This window comes from Castor canadensis, chromosome 7, assembly GCF_047511655.1.
Source record: "Castor canadensis chromosome 7, mCasCan1.hap1v2, whole genome shotgun sequence".
In the NCBI taxonomy this organism is placed as follows: domain Eukaryota; kingdom Metazoa; phylum Chordata; class Mammalia; order Rodentia; family Castoridae; genus Castor; species Castor canadensis.
Window position 1 is genome coordinate 28,864,546 of NC_133392.1, and position 24,874 is coordinate 28,889,419.

At 42.2% G+C, this 24,874-nt stretch overlaps 2 protein-coding genes across 2 annotated transcripts in view; one reads left to right on the forward strand and one right to left on the reverse strand.

Moving 5' to 3' along the window:
- The window catches only part of Sec31b (SEC31 homolog B, COPII coat complex component), a 43,427-nt gene extending 28,986 nt beyond the window's left edge, over positions 1-14,441 (forward strand). The window contains 7 exon segments of the mRNA XM_074078521.1: positions 10,447-10,621; positions 11,224-11,538; positions 11,803-11,861; positions 12,138-12,284; positions 12,560-12,679; positions 13,110-13,181; positions 13,397-14,441. Of these exon segments, the coding sequence (XP_073934622.1) occupies positions 10,447-10,621; positions 11,224-11,538; positions 11,803-11,861; positions 12,138-12,284; positions 12,560-12,679; positions 13,110-13,181; positions 13,397-13,717 (1,209 nt within the window). The 3' untranslated portion in view covers positions 13,718-14,441.
- A 3,769-nt stretch (positions 14,442-18,210) lies between these two features.
- On the reverse strand, positions 18,211-24,818 carry Wnt8b (Wnt family member 8B). Its single transcript, XM_020182151.2, has 6 exons — positions 24,802-24,818; positions 22,178-22,211; positions 21,055-21,193; positions 19,888-20,013; positions 18,975-19,117; positions 18,211-18,814 (listed from the first exon to the last, which is right to left on the reverse strand). Exons 1-6 carry the CDS (start codon positions 24,816-24,818, stop codon positions 18,269-18,271), a joined length of 1,005 nt encoding a protein of 334 aa, XP_020037740.2. The 3' UTR covers positions 18,211-18,268.
- Positions 24,819-24,874: the final 56 nt, after the last annotated feature.

Sequence of the window (24,874 nt, forward strand, 5' to 3'; positions counted from 1 at the left end):
GATATTTAGTGGGTGGAATTGAAAGAAAATGATGATAGTTTAGAGGTTTGGGTGATGGGGGACTGAGAGAGAGGAAGGAGTTGGGAATAATTCCTAGGTTCTGGTCGAAGTACCCAGGTAGACTAGGTACTGTGAACATGTGAGACTGGGAGTTTACTAGAGGGGTGGGGGAAAAATTCAGAGAGATCTGAGGCTAGAGTATTGGGCAGGGCTCCAATGATTCATCTGGCCCCACCTTTAACTACATCCTAATTTCATTTCTTTTTTTTCCTCCCCTCTCTTCCTGTCTTTTCTCCCTTTCTCTTTCTCTCTCTTTTCTATCTTGAAATTATTATAGATTCACAAGAGGTTGCAAAGAATATATTGGGAAGTCTCATTCTTACCCACCCTACCTCATATCAATATCTTGTCACACAATCACAGTACAATATTAAAACAAAGAAGTTGACATTAGTACAATTCATACATTCAGATTCACCAGTTTTCACTTATTAATTTGTGTGTGCATGTGTATAACTATGCAGTTTTGTCACATTGAAGGGTTGTCTCACATAACCACCATCACAATCAAGACACTCAATTATACCATCACAAGACTCTCATGCGGGGCTGGACAAGTGGCTCAAGTGAGTGGCTGCCTAGCAAGCGTGAGACCCTGAGTTCAAACCTCAGTGCCACCAAAAAAAAAAAAGACTCTCATGTTACCACTTTATAGCCATACCCATTTCCCATCCTTATCTTAGCATCACTAACTAACATGTACTCCAGCTTTATAAATATGTTATTTCATTATTGTCACATAAGTAGAATCATGAATGCATACATTTTTGAGACTGAATTTTCTCACTTAGCAGTATTTCCTTGATTTTTATCCAAGTTGCACATACTGATAGTTCATTCATTTTTATTGTTGAGTGGTATTCCATGTTATGCATGTACCACAAGGTATTTTTTTGTTTGTTTTTGTTTTTATCATTTGCCCTTTGAAGAACATTTGGGTAGTTCCTAAATAAGACTTGATTTCACTGGGATAAATGCCTGGGAATATAAGAATACAATTGCTGAGTTATATTACCAGTGCATTTTTAGTTTTAAAAGGAACAGCCTTTTTAAAGGTTAAAAACTACAACCTGTTTTCCAGAGTAGTTTTACCATTTTACATTGCCACCATGTAAGAATGTTCCAGTTTTTCCACATCCTCACCAGCATTTGAAGTTATCACGGTTTTTCAGCTTAGCCATTCTGATATATGTGTGGTTATAACTCATTGTGACTTTAATTTTAATTTCTCTAGTGGCTAATGTTGCTGCATATCCTTTCATGCATTTGCCATCTGTGTTACCTCTTCAGTGAAATGAGTATGTATGTCTCTTGCCGAACTCATAATTGAATTATTTGGTTTTTTAATACTGACTTTCGAGAATTCTTTACATATTCTAGATACAGGACCTTTGTTGGGTATGCGATTTGAAAATAGTTTATTCCAATCTGTAATTTCTTTTCATCTTTTTAATAGAATTTTTCACAGAGCATAAATTTTTAATTTTATGGAGTCCAATTTATAAATTTTCTCACCTACAGATCATACTTTGTTGTCAAGTCTAAGAACACTTTGCCTAATCCTAGGTCCCCCCAGTTTTTTTCCTATGCTGTGTTTAGAAGTTTTGTAGTTTTATGTTTTATATTTAAGTCCATATTTAATTTTCTTTTGAGCAATTTTAAATCAAATATTATATTTTTTATTTTGGTTTCCATGTGTTCATTGTTAGTATTTAGAAATGCAGTTGCTGTTTTTGTGGGACTGGGGGTTGAACTCAGGGGCTCTGTGCCACTTGAGCCATGCCCCCAGCCCTTTTTGCTTTATTTATTTATCAGATAGGGTCTTGAGTTTTTGTTAGGGTAGTCTCAGATTGTGAACTTCCTAGCTGTACCTCCCACTCAGCTGGGATCACAGCAATGTATCACCACACCTGACTTGTTTGTTGAGATGGGATCTCACTAACTTTTTGCTTGGGCTGGCCTTAAATCATGATCCTCCCCATCTCTGCCTCCTGAATAGCTGGGATTATAGGCATGAATTACTGTGCCTGGATGCAATTTATTTTTGTGTGTTTATCATATCCTGTGACTTTTCTGAACTCACTAGTTCTAGGTATTTTCTCTGAATTCCTAGTGATTTTCTATATAGACAGTCATGTTTGCAGAGGGGGACAAATAAGGGCAGTTTTCTTTCTTTCTTTCCAATCTACATGCTTTACTTTCCTCCTCTTGCCTTATGGTAGAGACTAGGTCTTCCAGTACTATGTTAAGTCAGAGAATACCCTTGCCATGTTTCCATTCTTAGAGGAAGACATTCAGCATTTCGCCATGAAGTGTGATATTATCTGTAGGGGGTTTCTTTTTTGACAAATGCTCTTTATGAGGCTAAGAAAGTTTCCCTCATTTCTTCATGTCTTAGCCTGTTTTGTGCTGCTACATCAGAACACCACTGAATGGATAATTTATAAAGAATAGAAATTTATTTCTTTTGTCTTTTCTTTTTTGGTGCTGGGATCGAACCCAGGGCCTCATGCATGCTAGGCAAGCGCTGTACCACCGAGCTACATCCCAGCCCAGAAATTTATTTCTTATAGTTCTGCAAGCTGGAAAGTCCAAGAACAAGACACTGCCAGATTTGGTCTTTGGTTGTAAGAGGGTACCTCGTTGCATCCTCCAGAGATGAGGAATACTGTGTCCTCACATGGCAGGAGGAGGAATGGCAAGAGAGTGTCCCCACTGCTGAAAGCCCTTTTGTAATGACATTCATCCATTCATGAGGGCAGAGTCCTCATGAACTAACCACTTCCCAGAAGGCTCCACCTCCCAACACTGTTGCACTTGGAATTAGGTTTCCAACATGAATTTCGTGGGGCTCTTGAGATCCATAGCACCTTCTTGTACTGGATCATAACTGAATATTGAATTTTGTCAAATATTTTTCTGCATGATTTTATATTGTCATATGATTTTTCTTCAGCTTGTTGATGTGGTTGATTATACTAATTTATTTTTAGATATATTAGACCAGCCTTCCATGACCTGGAATAAATCCCACTTGGTTGTAGGATATTATTTTTGGATTTGATTTGCTAAAATTTTTATTAATTTTTGTATCTAAGTTTAAAATATTGGCTGTGGTTTTATTTTGTGCTCTCTTTGTGCATTGTTAGTATCAGGCCTCATAAAATGAGTTAGGAAGTATTCCTTCTATTTTGTGAAAGAGATTGTATAAGCTTTGTGTCAGTTCTTTGAATGTTTGGTAAATTCTCCAGTGAAGCCATTTAGGCCTGGGATGCTTTTTTATTTTGAGAGAGTGAGTGAGTGTGTGTATGTGAACTTTTTAATTAATTAATTAACATTTTTTCCCTTTTTCTTTTATTATTCATATGTGCATACAAGGCTTGGTTCATTTCTCCCCCTTGCCCCCACCCCCTCCCTTAACACCCACTCCGCCCCTTCCCTCTCCCTCCCCTCTCAATACCCAGCAGCAACTATTTTGCCCTTATTTCTAATTTTGTTGTAGAGAGAGTATAAGCAATAATAGGAAGGAACAAGGGTTTTTGCTGGTTGAGATAAGGATAGCTATACAGGGCATTGACTCACATTGATTTCCTGTGCGTGTGTGTTACCTTCTAGGTTAATTCTTCTTCTTCTTTTTTTTTTTTTTCATTTTTCTTTTATTATTCATATGTGCATACAAGGCTTGGTTTATTTCTCCCCCCTGCCCCCACCCCCTCCCTTACCACCCACTCCACCCCCTCCCGCTCCCCCCCTCAATACCCAGCAGAAACTATTTTGCCCTTATCTCTAATTTTGTTGTAGAGAGAGTATAAGCAATAATAGGAAGGAACAAGGGGTTTTGCTGGTTGAGATAAGGATAGCTATACAGGGCATTGACTCACATTGATTTCCTGTGCATGGGTGTTACCTTCTAGGTTAATTCTTTTTAATCTAACCTTTTTTCTAGTTCCTGGTCCCCTTTTCCTATTGGCCTCAGTTGCTTTAAGGTATCTGCTTTAGTTTCTCTGCATTAAGGGCAACAAATGCTAGCTAGTTTTTTAGGTGTCTTACCTATCCTCACCCCTCCCTTGTGTGCTCTCGCTTTTATCATGTGCTCATAGTCCAATCCCATTGTTGTGTTTGCCCTTGATCTAATGTCCACATATGAGGGAGAACATACGATTTTTGGTCTTTTGAGCCAGGCTAACCTCACTCAGAATGATGTTCTCCAATTCCATCCATTTACCAGCGAATGATAACATTTCGTTCTTCTTCATGGCTGCATAAAATTCCATTGTGTATAGATACCACATTTTCTTAATCCATTCGTCAGTGCTGGGGCATCTTGGCTGTTTCCATAACTTGGCTATTGTGAATAGTGCCGCAATAAACATGGACGTGCAGGTGCCTCTGGAGTAACAGTCTTTTGGGTATATCCCCAAGAGTGGTATTGCTGGATCAAATGGTAGATCAATGTCCAGCTTTTTAAGTAGCCTCCAAATTTTTTTCCAGAGTGGTTGTACTAGTCTACATTCCCACCAACAGTGTAAGAGGGTTCCTTTTTCCCCACATCCTCGCCAACACCTGTTGTTGGTGGTGTTGCTGATGATGGCTATTCTAACAGGGGTGAGGTGGAATCTTAGTGTGGTTTTAATTTGCATTTCCTTTATTGCTAGAGATGGTGAGCATTTTTTCATGTGTTTTCTGGCCATTTGAATTTCTTCTTTTGAGAAAGTTCTGGTTAGTTCACATGCCCATTTCTTTATTGGTTCATTAGTTTTGGGAGAATTTAGTTTTTTAAGTTCCCTGTATATTCTGGTTATCAGTCCTTTGTCTGATGTATAATTGGCAAATATTTTCTCCCACTCTGTGGGTGTTCTCTTCAGTTTAGAGACCATTTCTTTTGATGAACAGAAGCTTTTTAGTTTTATGAGGTCCCATTTATCTATGCTATCTCTTAGTTGCTGTGCTGCTGGGGTTTCATTGAGAAAGTTCTTACCTATACCTACTAACTCCAGAGTATTTCCTACTCTTTCTTGTATCAACTTAAGAGTTTGGGGTCTGATATTAAGATCCTTGATCCATTTTGAGTTAATCTTGGTATAGGGTGATATACATGGATCTAGTTTCAGTTTTTTGCAGACTGCTAACCAGTTTTCCCAGCAGTTTTTGTTGAAGAGGCTGCTATTTCTCCATCGTATATTTTTAGCTCCTTTGTCAAAGATAAGTTGCTTATAGTTGTGTGGCTTCATATCTGGATCCTCTATTCTGTTCCACTGGTCTTCATGTCTGTTTTTGTGCCAGTACCATGCTGTTTTTATTATTATTGCTTTGTAATATAGTTTGAAGTCAGGTATTGTGATACCTCCTGCATTGTTCTTTTGACTGAGCATTGCCTTGGCTATTCGTGGCCTCTTGTGTTTCCATATAAATTTCACAGTAGATTTTTCAATCTCTTTGATGAATGTCATTGGAATTTTGATGGGAATTGCATTAAACATGTAGATTACTTTTGGGAGTATAGACATTTTTACTATGTTGATTCTACCAATCCATGAGCATGGGAGATCTCTCCACTTTCTATAGTCTTCCTCAATCTCTTTCTTCAGAAGTGTATAGTTTTCCTTGTAGAGGTCTTTCACATCTTTTGTTAGGTTTACACCTAGGTATTTGATTTTGTTTGAGGCTATTGTAAATGGAATTGTTTTCATACATTCTTTTTCCGTTTGCTCATTGTTAGTGTATAGAAATGCTAATGATTTTTCTATGTTGATTTTATATCCTGCTACCTTGCTATAGCTATTGATGATGTCTAGAAGCTTCTGAGTAGAGTTGTTTGGGTCTTTAAGGTATAGGATCATGTCGTCTGCAAATAGGGATATTTTGACAGTTTCTTTACCTATTTGTATTCCTTTTATTCCTTCTTCTTGCCTAATTGCTCTGGCTAGGAATTCCAGTACTATGTTGAATAGGAGTGGAGATAGTGGGCATCCTTGTCTGGTTCCTGATTTTAGAGGGAATGGTTTTAATTTTTCTCCGTTAAGTATAATGCTGGCTGTAGGTTTGTCATATATAGCTTTTATAATGTTGAGGAACTTTCCTTCTATTCCTAGTTTTCTTAGAGCTTTTATCATGAAATGATGTTGGATCTTATCAAAGGCTTTTTCTGCATCTATTGAGATGATCAAGTGGTTTTTGTCTTTGCTTCTGTTAATGTGGTTTATTACGTTTATTGATTTTCGTATGTTGAACCACCCCTGCATCCCTGGGATGAAGCCTACCTGGTCGTGGTGAATAATCTTTTTGATGTGTTGCTGAATTCGGTTTGCCATTATTTTGTTGAGGATTTTTGCATCAATGTTCATTAAGGAGATTGGCCTATAGTTCTCCTTTTTGGAGGTGTCTTTGCCTGGTTTTGGGATAAGTGTAATACTGGCTTCATAAAATGTGTTTGGCAGTTTTCCTTCCCTTTCTATTTCATGGAACAGTTTAAGGAGGGTTGGTATCAGTTCTTCTTTAAAGGTCTGATAGAATTCAGCAGAGAATCCATCAGGTCCTGGACTTTTCTTTTTGGGGAGACTCTTGATTGCTGCTTCAATTTCATTTTGTGTTATAGGTCTATTCAGGTGATTAATTTCCTCTTGGTTCAGTTTTGGATGATCATATGTATCTATAAATCTGTCCATTTCTTTTAGATTTTCAAATTTATTTGAATATAGGTTCTCGAAGTAGTCTCTGATGATTTCCTGGACTTCCATGGTGTTTGTTGTTATCTCCCCTTTTGCATTCCTGATTCTACTAATTTGGGTTTTTTCTCTCCTCATTTTAGTCAGGTTTGCCAGGGGTCTATCGATCTTGTTTATTTTTTCAAAGAACCAACTTTTTGTTTCATTAATTCTTTGTATGGTTTTTTTGGTTTCTATTTCGTTGATTTCAGCTCTTATTTTTATTATTTCTCTCCTTCTATTTGTTTTGGGATTTGCTTGTTCTTGTTTTTCTAGGAGTTTGAGATGTATCATTAGGTCATTGATTTGGGATCTTTCAATCTTTTTAATATATGCACTCATGGCTATAAACTTTCCTCTCAAGACTGCCTTAGCTGTGTCCCATAGGTTCTGGTAGGTTGTGTTTTCATTTTCATTGACTTCTAGGAACTTTTTAATTTCCTCTTTTATTGCATCGATGATCCATTCTTCATTAAGTAATGAGTTATTTAGTTTCCAGCTGTTTGCATGTTTTTTGTCTTTACTTTTGTTGTTGAGTTCTACTTTTACTGCATTGTGGTCAGATAGTATGCATGGTATTATTTCTATTTTCTTATATTTGCTGAGGCTTGCTTTGTGCCCTAGGATATGATCTATTTTGGAGAAGGTTCCATGGGCTGCTGAGAAGAATATATATTGTGTAGAGGTTGGATGAAATGTTCTGTAGACATCTACTAGGTCCACTTGATCTATTGCATATTTTAGATCTTGGATTTCTTTATTGAGTTTTTGTTTGGATGACCTATCTATTGATGATAATGGAGTGTTAAAGTCTCCCACAACCACTGTGTTGGCGTTTATATATGCTTTTAGGTCTTTCAGGGTATGTTTGATGAAATTGGGTGCGTTGACATTGGGTGCGTACAGATTGATGATTATTATTTCCTTTTGGTCTATTTCCCCTTTTATTAGTATGGAATGTCCTTCTTTATCTCGTTTGATCAATGTAGGTTTGAAGTCTACTTTGTCAGAGATAAGTATTGCTACTCCTGCTTGTTTTCGGGGGCCATTGGCTTGGTAAATCTTCTTCCAGCCTTTCATCCTAAGCATATGCTTATTTCTGTCGGTGAGATGAGTCTCCTGTAAGCAACAAATTGTTGGATCTTCTTTTTTAATCCATTTTGTCAAATGGTGTCTTTTGATGGGTGAATTAAGTCCATTAACATTAAGTGTTAGTACTGATAGGTATGTGGTGATTCCTGCCATTTAGTTATCTTAGTTGTTTGAAGGTTTGATTGTGTGTACCTAACTTGATGTTACTCTGTACTGTCTTGCTTTTTCTTATCCTGTGGTTTGGTGCTGCCTGCCTTTTCATGGTTAAGTTGGGTGTCACTTTCTGTGTGCAGGATCCCTTGCAGAATCTTTTGTAATGGTGGCTTTGTGGTCACATATTGTTTTAGTTTCTGCTTATCATGGAAGACTTTTATTGCTCCATCTATTTTGAATGATAGCTTTGCTGGGTAGAGTATCCTGGGGTTGAAGTTATTTTCATTCAGTGCCCGGAAGATCTCACCCCACGCTCTTCTTGCTTTTAATGTTTCTGTTGAGAAGTCTGCTGTGATTTTGATGGGTTTACCTTTGTATGTTACTTGTTTTTTCTCTCTTGCAGCCTTCAATATTCTTTCCTTAGTTTCTGAACTTGTTGTTTTAATGATGATATGTCGTGGAGTAGTTCTATTTTGATCTGGTCTGTTTGGTGTCCTGGAGGCCTCTTGCATCTGTATGGGAATATCTTTCTCTAGATTTGGGAAATTTTCCGTTATTATTTTGTTGAATATATTACGCATTCCCTTCGCTTGCACCTCTTCTCCTTCTTCGATGCCCATGATTCTCAAGTTTGGTCTTTTGATGGAGTCAGTGAGTTCTTGCATTTTCTTTTCACAGGTCTTGAGTTGTTTAATTAATAGTTCTTCAGTTTTTCCTTTAATTACCATTTCATCTTCAAGTTCTGAGATTCTGTCTTCTGTTTGTTCTGTTCTGCTGGATTGGCCTTCCGTTTTGTTTTGCAGTTCTGTTTCATTCTTTTTTCTGAGGTTTTCCATATCCTGGCAGTTTTCCTCTTTAATGTTGTCTATTTTTGTCCTGAGTTCATTTATCCATTTATTCATTGTGTTCTCTCTTTCACTTTGGTGTTTATACAGTGCTTCTATGGTTTCCTTTATTTCTTCTTTTGCTTTTTCAAATTCTCTATTTTTGTTGTCTTGGAATTTCTTGAGTGTCTCCTGTTCATTTTGGTTGACCCTATCCAGTATCATCTCTATAAAATTCTCATTGAGTACTTGTAGTATGTCTTCTTTTAAACTATTCTTGTGGGCTTCATTGGGTCCTTTGGCATAGTTTATCTTCATTTTGTTGGAGTCTGGCTCTGAGTTTCTGTTCTCTTCATTCCCCTCTGGTTCCTGTACTAATTTTTTGCTGTGGGGAAACTGGTTTCCCTGTTTTTTCTGTCTTCCCGTCATTGTCGTTGGTGTTGTTACTGTCTGTGTACTGTGTGCAATTAAGTATTTTCTAGCTTGTAATAATAACAATGGTAATATTTAGAATGGAAGGGTGAGCTGAGTTGGAAAGCAAGAAGTTAAAGAAAAGGGGAAAACAAATATACAGACAAGAGGGAGAAAGCAGAACAAGGTATCAGACAAGAGAGTTTCAAAGGTATAAACAGGGAGTGTTAGTGTACTAATTGACAGTAAGCTGGTCCGCGTCTTCCCAGTGGGTGCCGGCCACTGGCGGCCTGGGGGCCCTCCTCGTTTCTCCGTTTAACGTGAAGTGGAGATTCTCTGCGCCGGCTGGAGATGTGGAGGGGTCAAAGTTATGCCTTTTCTCAGTGATTATGCCTGCAAAATGTGTCTCCAGCGTCTCTCCAAGATTTCACTATAGGAGGCTCGCTTTCTGCTTCCTCCCTCTAGCCGCCATCTTGCCATTCGTATGTGAACTTTTTAATTACAAACTCAATTTCTTAAATGGTTGTAGGACTATTTAGTTTATCTTTCTGAGTTTTGGAAGCTTTAGTTTCTTGAAGAATTGGTTCATTTCTTCTAAGTGGTTGATTAGGTTAACTTAAAGTTATTTAAGTATTCCTTTTTTTCTTGTGTATCCCTTTGTTATAATTTTAATGGTTTTGAGGTCTATTGTAATATTTCCTATTGAAACTCTGGTATTGAAGAGTTATGTCTTTTCTCTTTTTGTTTCATTTTGGTAGGACTGGGTTTGGACTCAGGGTGCTCTACTGCTTAAGACACACCTCTAGTGCATTTTTCTCTGGTTATTTTGGAGTTAGGGTTTCCCAAACTATTTGCCAGGGCTGGTCTCAAACTGCAGTCTTCCTGATTTCAGTCTCCCAAGTCGCTAGGATTACAAGTGTGAGCCACCTGTGCCCAGCTTCTCTTTCTTTTTTTATTTTTTTGGCAGTGCTGAGAATCAAACCCACAGCTTTGCACGTGCTAGACAAGTGCTTTACCACTGAGCTATATCTCAGCCTTCCTTTTTTTTTTTATCTTTATCAGTCTTTACAAAGGACTATCAACTTTATTGACTTTTTCAAAGAACTAGTTTTTATTTCATTAATTTTCTGTATTCTTTCTGAACTCAATTGTTTACCTTCTTTTCTTTCTAAGAGATGACACTTTTTTTTTTTTTTTAACAGATCCCAACTCTATCTTCAAGGCCAAGGGCCACAACTCAGTCATCACTAGTGATGCCCTTGATACCCTCCCATCCTACTCCTTTTCAGGGCTTGAGGACACAGACTTTAAGTGACTACAGGGCTCCTGGGCCCCAGACAGCCCAGGTTTTGCCTTTGGGCCCTGGGGTAAGGCCTGGTGAGTGAGTGAGTGAAAATCTATCTGGGCAGAGTACAGAGATCTCAGGAAAGACACACAAATCCATGCTGGTTGTGCATAGAGATAAGAGCTTAGTATTTTTTTAAAATTCAATTTTTAAAAATTTCTTTTGAGGAAAGAGCTTGGAAGTTGAAGTCTAAATTCATAATACTAAACCTTGCTGAATTCCTAATGCTGTCTCTTAGGTGGAAGGCTTTTTACCTTTTGGCAACATACCAAAGTAGTTACGTTAGTTATTTCAATCCTATAGGATTAATTTGAGGGTCAAATAAGGAATATAGGTAAAAGTTCTTTGTAATTATAGATCTCTATACATATGTACTAACTGTTCATTATTATCATCAGTTGTGGATTTTTTTTTTTTTTTTGAGACTAGGTCTGGTTATGTTGCCCAGGCTAGTCTGGGCTCAAGGATCCCTCCTGCCTCAGCTTCCCAAGTAGCTAGGATATAGGTGTATGTCAGCATATCTGGCTTAGCTTTCTTTTTTTTTTTTTTTTAAATTGCTGACTTATTTCTCCCTTGTGTGTGTGCTCTCTCAAAGTGAAGTATAGTGGCATGGCCTATTTCTTTTCTGCTTCAGATTTATCTCAGCTGCAGCTGTTAGGAGGACAAAGGATGCAAGCTCCCAACCCTGTGGAATTTCCTGGAACATGGCCTCTTCCTGGTCTCTCTTCACCCATGGCACCCCCAAACATCATGTAGCCTGGCTCTTTCTACCTGCCTGAGACTCCTAGGCTATTCCCTTTGCCTCCTATAGGAGCACCATGTCCCATCCCTCTGACATCCCAGACCCTAGTCCCTCCTACCAGCTTCCCTGTGACTTACCCTCCTGGAGGGCCAGGTGTTTCATGTTCTAGTGCCCTCCCAACCACTGGTATCTTGACTCCTCATCCAGGTCAGTGTTCCTTCCAAGGTTTCCTTCTTGTGGGTTAATGCATCTCTCTCTCTTCTCCCTTCCCCACCACTACCTTGGGAACCCTTTTCTTCAAGTTAGTAAACTGGGGTTCTTTGTGTTAGAGAATGTCAAGTAGGGGTGTGGCTGATCTTTAGAGGGATGTATGGCAGACTCCAATTAAAACAACTTTTTCAAGCTTTCAGACCAAACATTTCCAAAGTTCCTGGCCATATCCTAAAAATCTCTTGTCTTTTTATTCTACAGGACATCAAGTTTCCTGGAAAGTTACTCCAGCCCCCAGGGGAAACCTTCAGACAAAAAAGGTTAGTGCATCTTTCCCCACCCAACCTCTCACATTCACCAGTGACTCACTTTCTAGTTTCTTACAGGATTTGGCTCCAGCCTTTCTGTTCTTCTAATCAGTCTTCATCAGCATTGCCCTCTTTCCCTCCTACATACGTTCACCAGTCTTTCCATTTTCCAGTTCCCCACTTACTATCCTGTTTCTTTGTTCACTGTAATTTCTTCCAAACAGAGCCTATAGCATCTCTCAGTTTAGACTCATGTGCCCCCCCGTCCTTTTTTTTAACTCTCTTTAGCTGCCAGAGACATTTATGCCTCCAGCACCAATTACTGCTCCATTTATGAGCCTTGGCCTTGAGCCCAAGTGGGTCCTGCCATCACAGTCCTCTGTCTCCAGTGTGAGTCACACTCCCCCTGGAGCTCCAGGAGAACTCAGCCTGCAGGTGACAGAGACAATGTGTTCCCCTCCCCTGGGAAACCTTCCAGCCCTACTTGGGTATAGAAACATGGGGAATATGGTAGCAGGGCTCATTCCTTAAGGTTGAGTCAATCCTTGAGGTGAAGGTGTCTTTACTGCAGAAAAGGGGAGGGGGCCCTTCTCTCCAACTCTGCTGTGTTCTAATGAGAACAGTGTGACTCTGAGTCACTGAGGACTAGACCTGAGGGAAGCTGTGCAGACAATTTGCCTGCCTGTCCTTTCTCCCTGCTCCTTCACTAGCAACTTTGGCAACTGTCTCCTAAGAAAATGGAAAGGAAGGAGCTGCCCCCGGAGCATCAGCCCTTGAAGACCAGTTTTGAGGCTCTTCTCCAGCGCTGCTGTCTGCAACTGACTTAGTAAGTCTGAACCTTCCCATTATGCCCTCAACCCTTTCTAGTTCCAGGACACCACAGGTGTTGACCAGTTCCCTCACCATCCCTGTTGTTGTTAACTATATCTTGTACTTCTTTGATGTCCATGCAGAGTAAGAGAGGGACTTGGAGTCTGGTCTGAAGTCCAGCTCCTCAGTGGGAGGACCATAGAGCATGGAGACTTAGAGGCAGCAGGGAGTATTGGAAGGAGGTGAAGCCAGCAATAAGGAAAGCTGCCATTTATTCGCTAGGTGTGTCAATCTGAGCAAGTCCCTTACCATCTTTGGACCTCTATTTCCTCCTCTGTGAAATGAAGGAGTAGCACTGAACCATTCTAGTTTTAATATACTGTGATTATTTATAGCCCTGTATAATATTAGACTTGGGGGTGGGATCAGAATCCATTTCTCTCCCTGCAGAAGACAAAAAGGAAGCTGGACGAGGCAGCCCAACGTCTAGAATGTCTATATGAGAAGCTCTCTGAGGGGACAGTAAGTACCTAGTTGTGCTCTCTCTGCCTCATGCCGTTCCAGTACCACCCCATGACCAAAGGAAGCCCAGTGTCTTTTCTTCCCATAGGTCTCACAAACCTCCCCTCCTCTCCTCCTGGACTGGACTCTGGAACTTGAGTCCTCCTATCCCTTCCATGCTGCCAGTGTAGAGGACTGGATTGGGTTTGCTAACCTAAGGGTTAATCCCTCCACAGCTCTTGCCCCATGTCCTGGCTGGGCTCCACGAGGTTGCCCGATGTGTGGATGCAGGAAGCTTTGAGCAGGGTCTCACAGTGCATGCCCAGATGGTGGGCAGCAGCAACTTCAGCGAAGTATCCAGCTTCATGCCTGTCCTAAAGGGTGTTCTCACCATTGCTCATAAACTGCAGGGCAAAGCCAGGCAGCTCTCCCACCAAGAGGCCTCTTCTGCTGTTACTCAACTCCTCCCTGCAGAAAAGGGGAGTTTTGCAATAGATTGTGTTTCTTTCTCCCAGCCCTCTTCCCCTTGCTGCCAGGTATGTGATGCTGTGGGCTAGGCTTCAAACCAGCTGAGGGCCTGCTTTTTACCTCTTTATGCCTGGCTGTCTGAGGCTGACCCTCAGCCAGGAAGTCAGGGCATACAGCCATGTCTTACTTTCCCTACTGCAGAACTCTGACAGGACCGCACCAGGGTGTCTTCTCCCCAAGGGATATTCTGTTCTCTTGATTTCAGAGAGGGTGAACAGGGTCATTGTGTCCGAGTCTACCTCTGCTGTGGCCCATCTTGTGGGTCTTTTGATTTTCCCTTCTGGGGCTTATGATCCTGGCCTTACCTTCTTCCTGCTTCTAACTTCATATTTCCAGGGCCATATTCCTCTGTAACCCTAGGGGCTGGGGGAGAAATGGGATGATGGGTGCTAAGCAGAACAGAAGGAGGAACATTATTCAGGGTGGGCTAGGTTAGGGGGCAGGTGGAAGGTGTCTTAGGCTATGAGATAGCAGCAGAGGGACCACAGCCTTTAGGGAACTTCCTTTGACTGCCTAGACTTGAGCCCAGCCCAAGGCCTTAGGCTATCCATTCTGTAACTTCTAAGTCCCATTCTGGAACAGGAGCCACTTTAATATAAGACTGACTTTCGGCACTGCTCTTCAAAGGAGCTCCCCTCAGCTGCCACAAGTCTCAGGGCTGTCTTCTCTGGTTGTATTTTATGGCTGAACTCTACAACTGATGCACTGATGTACTTAATGGTGCAATAAAGCTGCTTTGATTTGGTTTCCTCAGTCATCTCCTAATCATTGTCTCCTCTCCTCTGGGTCCTATTTTTTTGAGTCCTCTCTGTTCTTGTTCCCTATACTCTAGGAAGGCAGGGAGAAAAGACCAGAAGTCAGGAGAATTGAAGAAAGGAACTTTTTCAAGTCCAGCTCCATGAATTTAGGCTACAAAACTCTCTCTTTGCAGCATTTGTGGGCACACTGCTTGGTATGTGTGTGTATGTGTGTGTGTGTGTGTCCACCCATGCCTGACGTTGAGCCTCCAGGGTTTTCCCCACACCACTTCAGGGCTGAGCTCAGCTGCACAAAGGGCTTGGGTGTGAAGCCAGGGGTACAAGCCCTAATCCTGTTGTCGATCCCATCATGTCTGCAGGCTAGATGTGTGTGTTTGGGAGGGAGGAATTGTTAGGCAGTATTTGTTTGTAAAGCCACTTGCTCTTCAGATAATACTTGCACTAACTTCTATTGATGAAGCAGTATGAGCCCCAGCAAAGTCCTTTCCCAAAGTGTCTTTGAAGCCAAGAGCCCATTGAAGGGAAGAAAGGCAGGGAGAGGGGATTAGTTTGTTCAGCAGCTGTGAATTTCAGTGGGAGGTTGATGAACTCTGAAGTCTTTGTTTAAATTAAAGGGGGGTTGAAAAAAGCCTCTGCTGGAGCGAGGGCCCCACTTGGGGCCCTGAACTAACACAAGGAGAAGTCTGAGCTGCAGGGAGCTGTGTACTGACTGCAAAGACTTTTCCCAAACACTTTCGGAAAAGGTGTTGTGAGAAGAGAAGGAGGCGGAGTGGCGGATTAACATGTGAAATGAAGTTTTCATTGACTCCGGTGGGGGTAGAAGGCTATTTTAATGGCATTTTGTTCCCCTATTTTCTCTTCTTGAGCTCTTTAGAGATATTGTTTTGCTAAGACAGGCTTTCTTCCCCCTTTTTTGCAGTCTGAGGACTGCCTCTATGGGAGCCAACATAAATATTTCTCCTTGAGGAATGCAGGTTAATTAAAAGGAAATGAATGAGTGGAAGCATCCAATCCAGACCCACAATAGGCGAGTGCCCTGGCTTGCCCTCCCCTCCCACCACCATCCGCACCACCGGTGCACCCAGGACGACCCTGCCTCTGTCTTTGCCCTGACCTGCTGCTAAGGCCAGTTGAGGCTGGGATTCTTTTCAGAAAAAAGAAAGCCCTGCCTGTGTGTAGGCTCACAGGCCAGGGACAGGAAGGAGACAGTGTTTTGCCCATCCCACCCAGTGTTCTTGTCACTTCTCAGGACCTCCCTCTATTTGTATCCTCAGGCTGAGACAGATGGGCTCCTAAAGAGCACACAAGAGGGAAGGGGCCTGGGTTCCAGTACTCACCCCGAGGTAACTGCTAGCCAGTCATCTTTCTCAGCATCAGTTCAAATCTGTAAAACAAAACGTTTGACTAGCTGACCTCAAAGGTGCCTTCCCAGTTAACAGCTTTGGAGTTGTCCGTGTCTATGAAGGAAAACAGCCCTGGTGACTGAGTATAAAGTGAGAACCCATGAATGCAGGGATGTTAGTGTGTTGTTCACTCTAGTGTTCACTGAGTGAACAAATGAATGAATGAATGAATGGGTAATGCAAAAAAGCAATACAGATCCAAGGTAGCTCAGCATTATTTTCTTTATCAATCTTGAATAAATCTGGTGTCAATCATTATCCAAAAATGTAACCTATGAAAGAGCTTCCCAGCAGCATGACCTGTTTAAAGTACTGACTTGGGGTTTTCATAATTTTTTTTTTTGGTGGCACTAGAGTTTGAACTCAGGGCCTCATGCTTTCTAGGCAGGCACTCTTGAGCCACTCTGTGAGCCCCTGACTTATTTTTTAGAGTTTTCATTTGAAGCAGAGTAGCTCTCCTTTGTGCTGAGAGACTACCTGGAGAATGCAGCTTTACTTTCCAACATTATACATACATATTTTGTAGGTCGCTTACTAGATTTTCTTCCTGTACACTGTCAAGTAAACTCTGCCAAGTGGGACAGCTGGCTAACTGATTAGACATGGTAGACTCAGGAGGCATAGATAAGAGCTGAGGGCAACAGCAAGGGCCTTTTGCTGACAGACCTGGAAGTGAAGCTTTAAGAGATTCTAAAGGGAAGTGTATCCTCTGGTAAGGAAGGGGGACTTCTCTTGGGAGAGTGTTAGTAGGACCAGAAGATGTGTAGAAGTGAGGCCAGGGGTCTGGGGTCTGACTTGGCCATTGTCTTTGTTTGGAGCAATTGGGACAATTGGAGCGTCCCAATACTCAGGTTGGCCCCCAGTGATCTCTGTACTTCCTCTTACTTGGGGAGCAGAGAGATGAGGGGTCTAGCAGCTCTTGTCTGTACCCAGGACTGGCCTGTGGCAAGAAAATAGGCTGGGAAACTGCAGAGGGTCTGTCAGGGTTTGGTCCTCCCTGCCCCAGGGCCCTTTTCATAAAGAAGTCCCTGCAAAACTGCTTCTCTCTGAGAATGGAACCAGAAATTGAAACACTATAAGCAGCAAGCTCTTGGCTTCCAAGTGACTGTATTAGTGAAAGATTTATGTGGTTGCTTTACTAACCCTTAGCAGATTAGCTTCAGTCAAGTCAGGCTAACTACTTAGGTCACCAGGGAAGTAGTTAGCCTGATGACTAACTACTTAGGGACGAAGGTATCCTGCCAAGGTATGAGGAAGAAGAGAGTCTAGAAGTTATATCTTCTACCTCAGCCTACCCCTACATCCCCAGGAATAAGTTCAGTGCCTGGAAAAAGCGGCACATATCACAATGACCTCAATAAATTAAAGTTCAAGGTGCTCAATTTCCTATTAGCAACACTTTCATTGAAGGAAGTTTACTTATTGAAGGAAGGCATCCAATGCCCTGATTCCTGCCTGTTTGAGAATCAGGTGAGTGAAAGAAAAGGACCCACCTTCTCTTTTCCTATGGCTTGCCTTTAGAGGTGCTGATCAGGATCTGAGTGGGAAGATGGCTTTGTTTACCTCAGTCTTGGCTCAGAGGAACAAAGCTCCTTTAGGGAAGTAGAAATTGCCAGGAGCAGGGGGAAGGTAACTTTGAAGAATAGGAAATTAATGGTAATCTGCCACATAGTTCCTAGACCTCTCGGGAGTACTCTAGGTGATTGTTTAGGAAGGTCATTGTCCCACTGGTAATGACACCATGGTGTGGCATAAAGAAGAGTAGCAGACTTGGTGTTCAGCAAGTCAGGGTTCTAGGGTTCCTTCTTCCCCCATATTCAACCTCTGCCTCTAGGAACCCACCTCATGCAAGTTCCCAGGTTAGTTTTCTCACTGTGTCTTTTCAGGGAAAGGGGAAGGGGAAAAGAAGAGAAAGTGTTAGAGATTCCTGAAGAGTCTGTGTCAACAGCAGGAAATCAGAAGTACAGGAGGGGCTCTGCAAAAGGGACATGTAGCTGTGGTAGAGAGCTGGTAGCAGACAGTGGGTAAAAGAGAAAGGCCATCCCTGGCCTCTGTGATCTGAGAAGGTCCTTCAGTTCCTAGGGCTTGGTAGACTAGGTCAGGCATTAGGGCAGCTGGGGGCGGGGAAGCGGGAAGGGAGAAGAACGCCTATTTTCATTCTAGTCCAAGGCCCATCAACAGTACTGGATCTTAGAACAGTTCTCAGACCTAAGTGTGGACTGCAAATACCATGCTGAGCCAGCTCTAGGAGAGAGCAGAGAAATCTGGAAAATGGCAAGCTCTGGAGAGATTGCAGTCTCTTTCTCTCAGGATCTCTGGGCTTGGGAATGTGGGGTCCCCATTCCCTAGGTTCCTCTATTACTGGGGTCTCTAAAAGAAGTCAAGGACAGATGGGGGAAGGAGGCAGGAGAGGCGACTCTTAGGCTTTCTTCCCTGGCTTGTGCACTGCGCCTCCCCGCGGCCGCTCCGCGCGGCTGCAAAAATACTTGGTGACGCGCCGGCGGCACTGCTCACAGCGGACAGCGCAGCACCAGTGGAACTTGCAGTTGCAGCTGGACACGGTCTCTGCGCGGCGTTCCTCCACAGCTAGGCCGCAGTCCCCGCACAACCGGCGGCAGCTGCGGCGCTCCCAGCGGCCCAGGGCCCGCCCGCGCCGCAGGCACTCTCGGCCTTCGGTGCCCAGCAGCCCTAGAGTCTTGTTCTCCAGGCAGTAGTCCGGGGAGTCCTCCAGGTGCACCAGCTCCCGGGTGGAGATGGAGCGGAAGGTGTCGGCGATGGCGCCGCGGCCGGCCGCGCTGTTGCCCGCACCCTGCAGCAGGTCCACCTTGAGAGCTGCGTGATACTTCTCCTTCAGGTGCGCGCCCACCTCGCGGAACTCGGGCAGCTGCAGCCAACAGGTCTGTGTGGTGCAGCTGCCGGACACGCCGTGGCACTTACACGTGCGTTTCATGGTGCCCTTCACCGCCTGGGGAGAGAGCTAGGAGTAAGAGGCCTGCCTCCCGAGGCGCATGGCTAGTCTGCGTGGCCAGCCCGTTGGCAGTCTGTTAAATGAACCCAAGAGTTGCCCGCACCTCGAGCTGGTGGTAGTTGATGGAGCAGCCCGCTGACTAATCTCAGGGACTCACCTTGCGGCCGGCCTCGTTGTTGTGCAGATTCATGGCTGCCCGGGCATCCTGTCCTGTCTCCAGGGCATCGACAAACTGTTTGGAAATTGCCTCTCCGAAGCCCACATTGTCACTGCAGCCTCCCCACAGCCAGCCTTGCCCCCCTGGAAAAGTGCAGGGGCGGGAAAGGTCATTAAGCAGGCGGGCACGGAGCTTCCTGGGCTGCTGTTTCTAATTGGGTTGGGGGTGGTGGTGGTCTGGAATAGGAAAGGATTAGGTTGGGCGAGTGCCCTGTTTCCGGATTAGTTTCAGTCTAGAAGATTTGTTTTTGCCGCCTTTGAGGCTGGGACCAGCTGAGATCCAGCTTCAGCCAATCCCCTGCTCAAGGTTTCATGACGTATTTAGTTGCTGAGTGGGTTCTCGGCCAGCGCTTCGGCTTAGTGGTAAAAGAGCTGCACGTGTCCTGGGGGTGATTGAGGTCCAGAAGCGGCCACGTGGTGCAAAAAAGAAGGCTAACCCAAGCGTGGAAAGAGGAAGAGGGGCGCAACTGAGACAATGTGGAATAAAGAAGTTGGAAATTGAGCGGGAGGGCACAGAGAACTCAGTGGAGGTAAAGAGTGGGAGTACAAGGGGATAGCTAGAAAAGATGCTGTGTTTGAGAGGAAGAACAGATGATTGAGCCGGCAAGACATGTTGTTCAGTTATTATTATAATGATGGTCATAATGATGTTTAAGGAAATCACTCAATGAGAGAAGAGGGCACCAAATTACATTTAGCCTGAATTGTCACTATAGAGTTTGGGCTCAGACTGGTTCACCCAACTTCAACATGATTTTCCTCATATTTAGAACACAACTTTATCTCACCAAGTTTTTCTTTCTTGTAAGTGAACTTACCTGGCCTGTGTTCCTCATTCCCACACCTCTACTCACCCAGTTGCCCATTGCGGGAGTCATCACAGCCACAGTTGTCAAAATCTCCAAGGCTGCAGTTTCTAGTCAGGGTGTACATGACTCCAGCAGAACTGATGGCATGAACAAACGCAGTCTCCCGATTAGCTGGCAGAAATCAAAGATCCCAAGAGTGAGAGTGAGAGGTTGCCATCCAAAGACATGCCAGTCATACTATTTTCCTTTAATGCTATGCTTATACTCGCCTTTCCCCAACTCTGTCCTATTTCCCTTTCTTCATAATAGAGCTTGCTTTCTTCCATGGTCTGTTCCATCCCTGGCCTCAGCCCTTCTCTTCTCTCCCATCTTTTCAGATCATACATTTGATGATAGGTGGCTAGACCATTATTGACATATTGATTTTAAAGGATTTAGGTGGGAAAGAGCCTGAGGAAGAAATGGGGATGGATATGAATGTAAAGGGCAGGTTGTAAAATGTTCCTCCTGGAACATTGGCATCTAAGAGGCATGCACCATTAGACTTTTAAAGAACCTCTGCCGGGTGTTGGTGTCTCACACCTGTAATCCTAGCTACTCAGGAGCCAGAGATCAGGAAGATCACTGTTCAAAGCCAGCCTGGATTTGTGAGACCCTATCTAAAAAAAAAAAAAAAAACCCATCACAAAAAAGGGCTGGTGGAGTGGGTCAAGGTGAAGGCCCTGAGTTCAATCTCCAGTACTGCAAAAGAAAAGAAAAGAAACTCAGATTTGCAGTTCTTTTATTTAGTGGCATGATCACTATTTAGCTTCTGTATAGGAATCCATTCTCCAAGTTTCCTCTTGCCCAGTCCTCTCTGCAGGGCCTGCTAAAGACAGGAGCCAACAGACATGAGGAATTCGGTTCCTGACCTATCTCCTGATGTAACTTATATTGTGAAGAAACCTTTAGCCAATGGGTGACTGAGCATGCTATAGTATTGGAGGGAGGTAAGGTTCATTAATTGAGTGGTGAGGGTGTTTTGGAAGGAAGAACAAAACTATAAATAGGAAAAAGGAGGTGGAGAAGGAGAGAGAGATCTCAGAAGAGGAAGATGTCCTGAGAGAAGAGACCAGATGAAAATCAAGTGTGTAGAAGAGGAAGGGGATCATGCCCAGGGCTCCAAATCTGTGACCTGGGGGTCCAGATTGCTGTAGCCAAGATTTTCCTTACCGCTGCGGAGTCCACCATGGCTGGACAGCTGCAAGGCTCTCTCAGGGCAATTCCAGCGGTCCCAGGCAAACTGGTATTTGCATTCTTCAATACCACTCTGGGCACCAGCTGCCACACTGCTGGAGTAGATCAGGTAAGCCTACAGAAATATGGGGTCAAAATTTAGTCCAAGCTTAGGAGGCATTTGCCCCAAACTGGCCATGCACCTCTGTTCCTGTCCATCCCTCCAAAATAATGACTGAATAAGTACTTTACTACGCTGTCTCATTTAGTATTGCAAGTAACCTTGTGAAACGGGGACCATTTTATAGATTAGGAAAGTGAGGCTAAGAGAGGGGAAATAAAGTACTTTGCAAATGGCAGAACTAGGACTGAAAGTCAGTTTTATCAGACTCTAGTTCTCACTAGCTTTTATTCAATATATTAAGCTGTCTCTCCAAAATGAACTCCAATTACATAATTCATGAATTTTCAGCAGATCTCATCCCATTACTTTCTTGGAAAATGCTGTTTTTGGATCTAGGAATGCCTTTCCACGAAGTGATCATGTAGTGTAATTCCAGCACTACATAGGACCTGATCCCACCTCTGCGGGAGAAGTATGTGTGACTTTGCATCCTGACACCTGGCCACTTTTCTGGTTCTGGAAATTCTGGCCGTAGTCAGAATCAGTACTCTTTTTTTTTTTTTTTGGTGGGACTAGAATTTGAATTCAGGACTTTGTGCTTGCAAAGCAGGTGCTCTACTAATTGAGCCACACCTCTAGGCCATTTTGCTCTGGTTCTTTTGGAGATGGGGTCTTGTGAACTATTTGCCTTGGCTGGCCTCAGACCTCCATCATCCTGATCTCAGACTCCCAAGTAGCTAGGATTTCAGGCGTGAGCCACAGTGCCTGGTTCAGAATCAGTACTCTTCAGCTCTTATCTGGGATCTGACATTAGTTTGCCATGTGGTTTTGGGTATGTCCCAAACTGAGGTACTCTCTGTGCCTCAGTTTTTCTATTTGTAGTACATATTATAACATAGTGAAAGATGTGGATTTGGTGAAAAGAAACTGCCATGGATCATCTTTAGTCAGAAAGTTAAGATTAGTGACATCCGAATCAAAGAAATGTTTTCTTACCTTTGGGCCAGTCATCAGGAAATTGTTCACTGACCTAGAAAAAAGAAAAGACAGAGTACAATGGAGAGACACCAACTAGTTTTTGCTTCCAAAAATTGCAGGAAGTATCACTGATAGGAAGAAAGGGAAACTAGTTTTACCAAGGAAATATGCATAATAAACCTACTCAAGATAATTTATTTGGTAAAAAGGAATATGAGTAAAAGTAGTATAATATCTTTGGATTTTTAAAGTTAGTTGTAATTTCTAATACCGTAAAAACTAAAAGTAATGTTTGATTATTATTTTGCCATGGGGAGAAGAAAGAGCTAGCACTAACTCATGACTGTGCACCAAACACTCTAATCTCAGCATTTTAGATGTTGATGTGGTTAAGTCCTTCCTGTCTCAAGCATTATTGTCTCTATTTTGCAAATTGGGAATCTGAGACTCAGAAAAGTTAGATATATGTTCAAGTTCACCCAGCTAACAAGTGAGTGAATCAGGATTTGAATCCAGGTTCATCTGACTCCATGGACTTTAGGATACTTCTCTCATCAGGAACAGGTAAACAGTAGAATATCTATCTAGGGGTTGAGTCATAATTAAATTCCAAAAATAAAAAACCTAACTCTGGAAAATAGTTTGGTTTTTCCTTTTCAAACTAAAAATGGATTTGCCATATGACCCATCAGTCATATTCTTGGGTACTTATCCCAAGATAAGACTTATTTTTACTCAGGACTTTGTATTCCAGTGCACCTAACTGCTTTATTTCTTAAAGTTCCAAACTATAAGCTTTCCAAATGTCCTTCTAAGGGGGAATAGTTTTAAAAACTGTGGCTCTGCTTACCATGCACAAGGACCCTGTGTTTAATTACCAGCTCTGAAAAAAAAAAAACCTAATAGCAACCCTCCAAACCTCAACAATAGTAACAACAAAAGCAAATTGCCAACTATAAAACAACAACAAAACTCCACACCTGTGGCACATCCCTACCAGAGAAGTACTATACTGCAATGAAAAGGAATTAACTATTAAGAAACACAACTTGAATGAGCCTCAAGGAAGTTAGAATAAGTGACTAAAGTCAATCTCAAAAGGATGCATACTACATGATTTTAATAGTATAATCATACATTACATATACTAATAGTATATTACATAGAATGTAATAATAGTGAAATAATGCAACCAGAGATGGGGAGATGAGTGTGGCTATTAAAAGTAACTGAATGAGTCCTGGAGTGATGGTAAGGTTAAGTGTTTTCACTGTGATAGTGACTACATAAGACTACACATGTGGCAAGATTGCATCAAGATACACACACACACACACACACACACACACACACACACACAAATACACCTACCTAGAAATACAGGTAAAAATGATGAAGTCTGAATAAGCTATAAGGATATTGTGTAACAACTGGAAGATGCTGACACCAGGGGAGGTTGTGGAAGGGTGTATGGGACTTTGCAACTTTTGCAAATTTATTGTTATAACAATGAAAAGTTAAATACATAGTTATGTGCATACATGATCTGCAGTGATAGACATTTGGAAAATGGTTTCAGAATAGGCATTTCAAATTAATCTAAATATATATTACCTATTATCATTCTTTTTTCTATTATAATATAAGAAAGTAACAAGGAAGTCATTACCTATTATACCCTTGCAATTCTGAAACCTGATAAGATGCTGGACACATCACCAGAAAGGGGACTGGAAATGAAATAGACTGAAAAAGTCTGTTGGTTCTCTTGGTGGAAGCCAAAAGGGCTTGGCCAACTCTCTTTTTATATAAAATACACACAACACCTAAAATGTGGGTAGTTTTTAAAAAACGGTATTAGCAAACTGGGAGGCTTCCATATAAGAATTCAGAAAATATTTTGAAAGAGAAAATCCATAGAAAATAATAGAAGACTATAAAATCCAACAAAACTAAGGCCTACCTTTTAAAGCTTGGCAGGTAGAACCAAGTCAACTGAAAAGAAGCACTATTGTGTTGGGGGTGGTAGTACTGGCAAATGACAAAAAGAAATTCAAGATGATTAAAATGAACTCACAATTGCCAAAGCCATAATAGATTTGGAGATAAATTTCTGATCCTTAAAGATTGATGCATCAAGCTACATACAAACACAGAGACACAAATACATGTTCCTAGAAGTGCAGGTAAAAATGATTGATTCTGAATAGCTCTAAGAAGTCAGATGGATAATCTTTTTTTTATGAATAACTTTATTAACTTTTTTTTTGGTGGTACTGTGGTTTGAACTCAGGGCTTTGCACTTCCTAGGCAGGCATTCTTCTACCACTTGAGCCACACCTCCAGCTCTGTATTAGAAATAACTTTTTGGACATTACAAGGCCAGACAGAGACTGGTTCCTATTCCACAGAACAGGCATTATTGGGAAAGAAAACAGAACAACAAAACAAAAGTTGAGTGTCAAAGGACAAAGGTTTGTCATAAGCCTGGGTGAAGATTCTCTTATGAGAGGATTCTATGTTGGCACACAGGGAGTGAGGAGCAGTGGTTCTAGAGAATTCTCCTTGCCTACAATATGTAAAGATTTGTAGGATATACTGGTCTAGCCAAGTCATTTAATGAATCAAATTTAATTGAGTACCTGTCGTAGGTCAACATTATAGGCCTTATTTGGACAGCATTCCCACAACTTGTGTTGTTAACTCCTGTGTTAT